Here is an 11,108-nt window from a genome sequence, read left to right as displayed (position 1 = left end):
CTGGTTTTGGCTGAACTGGTGAGACCTCCCCGTCGGCCTCTGGCATGAACTCATATCTAGAGGCCAGCCAGTTGGCCTCTGACATGAACTTGTCTGTAGAGGCCACCCTGGCAACCTCTGGAGTTAGCTGGGCTGGTGAGGCTGCCCGGTTGGCCTCTGGTGTTGTCTGGCTGCTGAGGCTGCCCCATCGGCCTCCGCATTAACTCGTCTGTAGAGGCTGCCTCGTTGGCATCTGGCATTAGCTGACCTTATGAGCCCGCCCCGGCCTCTGGCGTTGACTGGGCTGGTGAGGCCGTTCTTCTAGCGCATAAGCTGCGCTGGGGAGGCCACTTCCTCAGCCTCTACTATGAGCCCCGCTGTTGCCCTGCTGCCTGTGTTCAGCCAACTAGGCTCGGCCGATGCACAGGTTGTAGCCCTCCCCCAAATATTTGTTTGAGGGATCCCAGCCTGGAGCTGGTCCAGGTTGATTTGGTTGAGCTGCCATTGGTTCTCCTGGATCTGCTGGGCCTGGTCAGACATGAATTGAATCAAATCCGCCGCATCTATGGTTGGGTCTAGCATTCTGTCACGGATTGGTTGGAGAAGGATGCAAATGCAGAGTATTTTATTTAAAGTGATACACACATGAATGCCTAGGACTATGTAACATAAACACAAACATAAACTAGAAAAGCATGAAATACAAATAAGCACGGCATGGATACAACAACCGATAATGACGCTACTCACAATAGATGCTAGACAAGGAGTGCTACACAAAGGCATAAACATAGTTCAGGGGCTCGTGATCATGTGACTTGGTACATGACTTGGTGCATGATGTGAACATGTGGAGTGCAGTGGCTGATGGGTGCTGTAGTCCTGCGCCGCTATCGGTGCTAACCTGACACCCTAGCTCTTTCTAATAAAATGCTTTTTAAACACCACAAGATATTTTATCAGGTTGCTTGAGCTGTAGGAAAATGAGACTCATTTATACCCCTACTGATTTAAGCAGAGCACAGTTTGCCATTTGCTTTGCTTTGACTGCCATCATTCATCTTAAAATATATCCAGATCACTGTCATTTTGTGTTGTCTGTTGATTAGTGTGACAACATACACTAGGCTTGCATCACATAGTATCATGTGGTATTGGACCATTTTTACAAGTATGAGAACAATGCTAGTACTATTACTGATGTATCCTTAGTGTTGAACATAAACAAATTTACATGATATCTCACACTGAGTTTATGATACAACAAATATGATTATTAGGCCTTTTTCTAGATATTTTTGTTCATTTCAAGCTTGAAATATTCTTATTCAGTTGGCAGGTAATTCTGCTTATTTCAAACTTATATATTTTTAGAAAGAAGCAAAATTACCTTCCAACAAAACAAGACCATTTCAAGCTTAAATTAGAAAAGAACGGCTTGGTATCACACAATGGTACTTGCGGGCTACATGAATTATGGTAATATGATTGATTATGATTGGTTGGTGCAGATGGTGAAGTGGTAGAGGACCTATTCATATGATTATATAATGATGTATTGTGTCTTTGCTCTATGATGCAGCCTGTAGTGCACAGCCATTGTGTGTGAAAGGGGCAGAATGAGTGAGAATGAAATTGGTTAGAAAGGTTGTATTGGTTAGAAAGATTTTTCCCTTATTGTGCTGATTCTTTTATTAAAATGGCATTCTTAATGATGAACTAAGGCTTCCAGCAGTGAATGACTGCTGGAAGCCTTAATTTCCTTATTGCTACATTTCTGCAGCTTTGTATCAAATGATCCTTGGCCTTGTACAGGTATGAAATTCTGTGGTTGAGAACATGCAGTTGAGCCAGTAAACCTCACCTTGAAGTTTGCCAGTTAATCACTGTCTTGGATGATCTCGTAAACAGTGATGTCTCAGTGATTAGTTCTGTGCTGACAATTAAAATATTGTGAGTTCAGATCCCATGCTTGCCACTACTACAAGACCCGTAACCTTTGTTTTGCATTGTGCCGCACTTGTAAGTTTTTTGTGATTTGTCATTGCCATAAGTATATGTTTTTTTTTTTTACATTTTCATAAATTCTTATTGTCTCTCTTTGTGTTTTGATTTCATGTTTTATATTTGCTCTGAATGATAACGATGACTGCATCTGCTTCAGCTTCACAGTGGAATTGAGCAAATGGAAACACATACTATCTCTGACAGAAAGACCAGTGACAGCAGTGAAAGCCTCATGTCTGCTGTCTTTCTCACTGACTGATTCGCCAAAAGAAATTTACTGCCTCATTACAGCCTCAAGACAAAAGGCTCAATTTGTTAGGAAGAATTTCCAAACAGGAAATATGCCATTTGCTCACATCTCTAGTTGTATGCAAAAGTTTGGCAAAATTACATATTTTATTGATTTTCGTAGTGAAAAAAGGTTAGTAGAAACTCTCCAGCAGGTTTATATTCAAACTTTAATAGTTCGAAATAGAAAAAATAAACTAGTAATTGTGGCAGTGCTTGTACTTGCAGTAAAGACTCAGAACTTAATTTACTCCTTAGGTCTTATTCGTCTCATTAGGAAGGTCAGGAATTGTAATTAGGAATAACAGTTCCAGTGCCACTAAAAACTTATGCAATCAAAAAACTTATGCAAGCACCTTTTCTGTGCTGCATTAAAGTAAAAATCTCCTTCTTTGCCATTCCATGTCTAGAACTCTGAACATGCCACAGCTCAAATAATCACACATACAGTGTCATCATTCAATGTTCATTGACATTCTATGCACGCTTTCACTGTGTTCAATGTAGTAGCACATCACGTGAAAAAAATTGGATTTGTTATAGGAAAAGTTTTATCTCAATATGTTAGTCAATTTATATATAATACATGTTACACATGTATACTGTGTGTCTTTTTCTGAGAGAAAAAGAAAAAAGAGAGAGGCAATATTTGCATTTTATTTACCCACATTACTGGCTTAAATAGTAGCTTATTAACAAACACTTCCATGTGGAAAGCTTGTCGTGCCTTGATTGCATAAGTAAAAAACAATGCAATCACAGTCAGTAATCCACCATCCTCATTACCTCTTTAATATATCTTCAAGTTTACATGAATCTATAGGATTACTAATTGCTTTAGAAACAAAATAAACACACACAAAAATTTGCGCAAAAAAATCATGCATCATATAATAAATATCTAAAAATACTAAGTGTGTGAGATAATTAAACAATGACATTTTTATTGGATTAGATACAAAACTAGGAAGTTAAAGTACAAACTGTTGTGAGGGAATTTTATGTCTACATTTCCATTCCCAGCTATTTAATTGATTTTTTTTTATACATTTCTTACAAGAATGGCAAGAATGTGAAAAATATTTCACACAGTCAGTCTCATTTTAAGACGAAAAATCAATCAGCCCATCTTCCTGAGATGTTCTAAGTGTGCAGTGCACAATAAACACAGAATGAAAGTCCTTGGTTACTAAGGTTTATGTAATATATTATATGGAGGAGAACAACTCGTAATGCCCCATCACTTTATGACGAATGGTTTCACAAATCAAATCTAATATCCTGATGTCATCTAGTTTGGAAAGAGGAATAAAGCAGAGAAAACATATATGCAACAAAACTAAAAATACCTTGAGGTATCTGGGTCGTCACCATTCATAATTTCATGTATTCACCAGTTTATTTAGACTGCTGATGGCTAGGTCTGTGTAACACTAATAGATCATCATGAGCACCAGTAAATGCCTCCTGGGGCTAAAAAGCAAAACGTATGATCCAAAGATTGGTAAACACTGGCAATGTGATGACATTAATTAATGCACGATGTGTAGCCTTAAATACATTACAGGGCTCTGCCTAACTGCAACATTAATGCATGCACACTAGCATACACTTCACATTTAGCAGCGTGAAGGCAGGAGCTGGAGAGTAATGACCAATTGATTTAAAGCGGCAGCCGAGGCACATTGGTGTCAGTGAGTGGGAATGTGTGAAACTCAGATGGATTATTATTAATAGAACACAGCCTGAGGTCAAAGTATCAGTGAAAGACGCGCACGCACACACACACAGACACACACAGACACACACGCACATATATATATGTGCTCCATCTCAGAAAGGGGAAGGAGAGGTTGAGTCACACAGCTCCTATCAGCTTTTGTTTTCCTTCATTTCACAGCTCATACTGGAATTATGTTACACAATAGCGGTTTAACATTTACACCTGACGCGGTGATAGATTTGAACCTGTCAAGGCCAAATTAATGATCACACTGTGTTGCTTCCTGCCCACGATTAACACTGAACAGTGTGGCACCCATAGAAACAATACACACATATCTCCACCTAAAAAACTAATGCAGCATCCTTTATACAGAATCACATTAAAGGCATCATCTGTTCATGGCTGATTAAAAACAGAAAGACGCTTTAAAGACACTGAGTGTGTTGAATCATTGTGTCGTGCTTGAGAATCTTCTCTTCCAGATCTGCGTATCTCTTCAGGAGAGGCCCGTAAACCTACAGAGACATGAAATAAAATGTCACTCACAGCACAAAGGCATACTTCATAATTGCCAGGTGTGTTACTGATGTGATTTTCATTATATTGAAACAAGAAATTGAATTCAGCAGCATGAACAAGAACAATTTGTTTGACATGCTGGAGCTGGACAACATTTACGCTCTTATACACAGTGATTCACAGAACTGCTTTGTAGTCTCCATCAAAAGTATATCCTCACATCTTCCCTGCTACTATAAAAAGATCAGGGGCTAAGATTACGATCAAGCTAAAACTGAAGAGAGAAGTTAGTACAGCAAGAAAAACACACAAGTCAAGGGATTTTTGTATTTTTGAGAGCTTATGTAAGTGCTTGGTGAAGAGGTGGGTCCTGGGTCTGGATGCCAGGACAGAAAAGAGTCTTAATGCATGTCTTTCTTGTACGCCTGAGGAACTGTGGATAAGCTCATGCCATTCTAGCAGGGTTTGATAAGTGTCTTTTGTTAGGTGTGGGGTCTTTTTTTGGATTTGTAGTCGAGCATCTATGTTTTAAATCAGAAGCGGGCAGCTACAGTAGAGGGAGTGCTGGCATGGGACAGCTTGGGAAGATTGAACACAAGCCATACAGCTGTATTCTGGATCAGCTGCAAGGGTCGGATGGCACGCATGGGAAGACCTGCCAGGAGTTATTTGCATTAGTCCAGTCTCAAGACTGAATCACTTCTGTGGAGAGAAATGGCCGAATCCTTTCAATGTTGGAACAACTACGATATGAACTATGAACTGACTTATACTGAATTATCACATTTTTAATATTAGATCACACTCTTCAGTGCAAGTCATCTGTAGCTCTGTTTAATATCCACCTTTATAAAACATGGGACTGTGTGCCCTGTGCATTTGAGGTGCAAGATCATTTAGAGTGTTTTAATTAGATTTTGCACTTAAAAACAACAGCAAATATAATTAACTACCACCAATTATCTAATTAATTATCTGCCCTTGGAATAGACCATATTTTCAATGCTTTTAATTATCCCCCAGTGGTTAGCATGTATATGCCTAATCCTTGACATCTGTGATCTAATTCATTACCATAAACCATTCAAACTGTGGACATCAGAACAAACTTATCAGGAGACTCTGTATGGAGTCTTCATCAGGAACTTGCAATCCATTTAAAACAGAACTTTAGAGAAGTAGAACAGCCTTGAGTTGTTTATTAAAAACCTTTCCGACCTTATGTTTGAGTTTGAAGTTCATTCAAATATCAAAGGGACCTTTAAAATCCTTCATGAGAAATCTGTACATGTGCTATGTTTGCAATTTTAGCCTTCAAAGAGCCTCCTGAATTATATAACATGACCATGATAAGTATTAAGTAAATAAGGATTAGACTTTTTGTTATGTTGGTCATGCCTGAATAAAAAAGGGATCCATGAGGAAACGTGCAGCGTAACTGAAGAGTTTTTATGTTTGAAACATGACTACATTTTTATTTGGAAAATAGCTGGATTAGATTATGATGTGAAATTTCTTTAGAAATAAGGAGGACCCTCCAAACATGGAGAGTAAATAATGTATAGAAAGACAGCCCTAATAAACAACCATACAGTTAAAATAATAAGACAGAGAAGCAGAAATCCTTACTGTACTGCAGAGGGAGAAGAGTACAAGAGTGAAATGACTCTGATGATGAAGATAAGCATGGAAAAATCAATAAGTAAACAAAAATCCCATTTTTAAAATATGTCTTTACCTGTGAATGAATGCTGCTGTTTATCCTGATATATACTGAAAGATTATCATAGATGTAGAATGATAACAGAATGACTGTGGACATAGTGTTATTATGCGCAAATAATTGTGAAAATTTAGTGGGGAACAAGGCATCAAATGTCCATCATGGTGTCATGGTGACTTCAGGTTGAGAACTGAGTAATAATTAAACTAACTTTGAAAGCTGTCACCACATTTGGATCCATTTTCAGTGTTTGAAATATGCTCTGTGTATCTAACTACAACATAATAGGCACAAATATCTCAAGTATCTTACACTATCTTTTATTTAGTATTAGTATATTGCAACAAATAATGTTTTACCTTGGACCCCAGGTTTGATTACTGGCTTGTTTTTTTTAAATGCACAGTTTATACAGAGTGAATAATGCTACTTATTGCAGAATTACATAAAAGAAACACCTCCACATGAATATGTCAAGGTCAGCCATTTTGTCTATCCAAGGTGGATCTGTATGAGAGTTCAGGGAGAGCGTATTTCCCTCCCTCTGCCTTTGCATCCCATGGTAAATTGCTTTCCGCCCCTTGACACGATCTATCCATTTTACGCTCTGGCAGCCCATCTCTGGGGCATAGCAAGAGAAATATGCAGTGTGTTACACACTAACAGCATCCTCAATATGAAAGCGTGATAGGCACAGGACTGGAGGAGAAATGGAGTAAGAGAAAGAGATGTGGTGGAGAAACACATACCAATTAAAATGTGAAAGATTGGTGTGGACCCTTTCCCCTCCCTCTCCATCCACCAGGGTCAATCTTAATAAGGCCAGAGAAAGTCTCACACTTTTCAGTAGGGACCACACCAGAGGGCTACTGGATTACTACTGTGATTTACATTTGTATAGCCAGAAAGGATGTTTTGCTTCCACAGTCTACTGGACAACTGGGTCCTCGAGCATATCATTCAAGTTTGGGTCTGCGCAGAGCTGGCAAGAAGATCTCTAAAGGTTTTCTCCATCTAGAGGGATGCCATTAAAACTTGCAGTTTTACAACACCTGCGTGCTACTGAAACTCCAAGAAGTGCAGCACCTTTGGGCACAGGATGACAAGCATTAATTGGGCTTGGTAATTGATTCAAGTGGGGCAATTAAAAGACTGAATAGGGCACAAGATCCCACAAGATTCAGGTGTAGAAAAGCCAACAGCGTTCCAAGTTCCAGAATTAAACCCACGCAATTCATCTCCGTCATAATAAAAGTTCATGTCGCTCTTGTTTACTGCGAGTGTATACTAAATGGGTTTGCAGCATACAAGTTTTCAAGCTCTTTCTTTTACAGATCTTTAAGTTGCATGTGGCAGGCAGGTGTGTTTGATTTTCTGTATATTTACCTTCTATGGATTATTTAAAAAAAATGCAATAAACAGCAATCTTTCCTTCAGAGAGAATCTTACACATGAGCCCTGGCAGTCCTGCTGTGCTTTGTTGAACATAGCAAATAACTGTCAGCAGACAGCACCATCTTTCCAAAACTACTGAGCTTAGACAAAAGAATATCACTAGAAAACTCTTTAAACCTGCCAATATTTTCAAGAGGTGTGTTCCTTCCTACAAATCAAATATGAGAGCTCTCCACACAGCTCTCGACATTCCAGCGTGAAATCAGAAATACGACTCCTGAAAAAGTCAGCGACCGGACCGGACTTCAACATGTAAGAGAAACAGAACGACAACGCCATTAAATATCAAAGAGGACCCTTCATCAAAAGGGAGCTTGGAGTAGCATGCACTCTACTGACTCAACTGCTGCGCTGAAGTAGGACACAGCAAAGTGAAGCAAATTAATAACCGCAGAACTCATTTTCCCCATAGGTTTCAGAACATTCTGTAATGGTATTATGAGGATTAATCAAATGCTTGAGAACAATGGGGCCCATTTTTATCACTCTCTGGCTCGTGGAGCACCAACATGGCTATGCCTTTCCATCATTGAAAAATAAACCCATTCACGGCAGATGCAATGAACTGCAAGAAAATGACATTTCTAATTTACACCTCTCGCAGATGATTCCAAGTTCTACCCCATACATTGCGTATCCAAGCATGGATTGAATCTCACACTGTTATTTATGTATCATGCTAAATAATGCACACCACATGGAGGCACGGTGTATTCTTAGCAACTGTACAGTTAATGAATCAATAAGGAAGGAAATCAGTGTGCAACAGCAGTGGGCAGCAGCATCAGCAGAGTCAGAGTGCACAAACCACCAAACCTTGTTCTGAAGAAGAAATATTCACTGCGTCTTCACATTAAATTTAGAAGCATATGAACCTTCCTTTCTTTCTATATTTATGGTCTGTAGCGTGGCCTTTCGGTCTAATGTCTCAGATTTTAAAAGGGTCTATAATATTATTTTCAGAGTGATTATGAAACACATATAGTATATAGTGATTTTTACTTTAAACATCATGTCTCTATATTTTTAATAAACTGAAAAGAGTGCATTGGGTGCATCTTGCAGAAAAGCAGAAATTCATACTGTATTCACTTGTACTGGATGCACTGGTGGGTTTGGGGATGACTTGGCCCCCCGTACACACCCAAACTGGGGAATAATTATAATGTATATAGCCTGATTACAGTGGCAAAGCTGCACTCAAAAGAAAGCAAAAACACATTTTCTAGGCGGACCCCTTGAGGCGGCAGACCAAGTCTCCCATGTGGACCAGAAGGCATTTTTTTTCCATTTAGCTAAAATGGAAGGAAGTAGAATAAGGCCTGATTGTCACTAGAAAAATAACTGGCAAGACAGCAAAACTGCACTAGCAGCAAAGAAGAAATAAAGGTGAGCAAAATGGTCTAGAAACGCCACTGGCTTTATATTAACTTTAGCCATGGACCAATCACAGTGAGTTATTCAAAAGGATCTCATAGATAAATTTGGTAATTTTTAACAATATTTTTTAACACAGCTGAATTGAGGAAACCACTGACTACCAATTTCACACTTTCTCAGTGTTGCTGCAACTTTTATAGTGAAAAAGTCCATTTTGACTTTTTGCTGTTGTAGATGTTCCTGCATGGATGCCCTAAAGATTTGTACTTCCGAAAAACTCTCACGCTGGTTTCAGTGGATAATCTCACCCAGATACTGTAGACTTGTACTACTGCTGCTGCTGTAATCATAAACAGCGTTCTGTGCTTAGTCTTAGTCTTAGTCTAACATGATTTCAATACATTTACTACTGTTTGACTGTAATATACAGTTTTATAAAAGTAAATATATATATATATATATATATAATCTGATGTCAGCCAGAAGAGAATGGGCTCTTTTGTGAGTTCCTTTCAAGGTTTCTCAGGAAGCTTTCACTGCCACCACTGGATTGCTAATTTTGAATCTAAATCTACATCTGAATATCTGTAAAGCTACTCTGAAGTATTTCTACCTCACACACAGACTCATATGCACAAACAGTTTGCACTATGAAAAAACAATCTTTTTTGTACACTACATATTAACTCTATACACTGTACAGCTCTGTATATTTGCTTTTTTTAACATATTATATTTATGTATATTCATATTCTATACATTACGTTCCTCTAAAGCCTGCTATCATATAGTCTACTAGATTTTATTATATTCTGTTTTTATTATGTGTGTATATCTAGCTCATTGTTGTTCTGTTCAGTGTTACACTGTGGGACGTGGAACTAAGGAAAAACATTTCACTACATTACATCACATGTATGTAACATGTATGTGACAAATAAAGAACCTTGAGCCTTTGTGCCAATATCTACTGTTAAAACAGCAATACCATTAAAACTGAATTGAATTTTCACAATAAAACAAAATCCTGACAAATACATAACTCCAATGAGCATTCTGTATTGTTTTGATCAGCGCTGAGGACTTTTCGTGTTTACTCCTTATGGAAATTGAGAGCAGCCACACTTCCTTTGGATGCTCTCGTGGGAAACTACACATATCACTACCTTTGCGGTGACATCGACATCACTATGGTTAACACTAACCATCCCAGCAGATCCATCAGTGAACTGCTATGTTTCTGACGTGCTCTTAAATAAAGAAACACCATTTTCTTGAACTGAAGGACTGACCTTCAGCAATGAAAGAAGAAAAAGCAGCAGCATAAAACAATAAAAACAATTCCAATGTTTGCTGTTGAGCTGTCAGTGGCAAACTCATGCATAATGATGAGATTTATGTTCAAGTTAACCTCTGTCATGTTGTTCCAGAAAAATGACAAAAAATATTCTTGTTTTAGACATTCGCCAAATGAAGCCATCACGCCATCTCAAGGCAGATCTCAACAGCTGTCACGAACAGGAAAAACATGATCAGAATAGCAGAATAGCAGAATAGCATTGCAGATCTTGCTCAGAAAAGGAGTTCGAAAACAAAAAGTGATACAAGGGCATTAAAGTGGAGGCGTTAAGTAAACTGCGCTGCCTTATACAAAGTGTTTCATCCTAGTTTCTAAGTTAATGTGTGGATAACAACATTACTGTGGTTTATATGTTAATGCAGTAGATCTGTTTCATGAACACAACGGCCAGTCTTTGATTTACTTTTATAGTTCTGAAATGAGAGTTTGCTAACGATCCGTACAAGTGTTATTTCCTGATATAATTAAATCACTGAAGTGGTTACACCATTAACATGCCATTATTAGAATTAATATTATTACCGTTCTCATCATCATCATCATCATCATCATCATCATCACCAATTGCAAAAATTCATCCTTAATGAATCATAAAGCCACACTTCACAAGTCTGCTGCACCATAGTCTTCCCATATGGGTGTACATCCTGCCTTCTTTTAACAGACTGGAT

General features: G+C 38.4%; 1 protein-coding gene across 4 annotated transcripts in view; it reads right to left on the bottom strand.

Annotated features, from left to right (window-relative positions):
* Positions 1-2,418: 2,418 nt before the first annotated feature.
* xylb (xylulokinase homolog (H. influenzae)) overlaps positions 2,419-11,108 on the bottom strand; it is a 51,548-nt gene continuing 42,858 nt past the window's right edge. For 2 of the 4 annotated variants that reach the window (XM_053236289.1, XM_034309069.2), the window contains exon 19: positions 2,419-4,515. In XM_053236289.1, coding sequence (XP_053092264.1) covers positions 4,426-4,515 — 90 coding nt within the window. In that variant the 3' untranslated portion in view covers positions 2,419-4,425. The remainder of the gene's footprint in view (positions 4,516-11,108) is intronic. The other 2 variants (XM_034309070.2, XR_008302168.1) reach the window with 2 other exon arrangements.

The sequence above is a fragment of the Pangasianodon hypophthalmus genome, chromosome 1 (genome assembly GCF_027358585.1).
Source record: "Pangasianodon hypophthalmus isolate fPanHyp1 chromosome 1, fPanHyp1.pri, whole genome shotgun sequence".
Lineage (NCBI taxonomy): Eukaryota > Metazoa > Chordata > Actinopteri > Siluriformes > Pangasiidae > Pangasianodon > Pangasianodon hypophthalmus.
The sequence above is the reverse complement of the archived record's forward strand: the minus strand, read 5'-3'. Positions and strand labels throughout refer to the sequence as shown.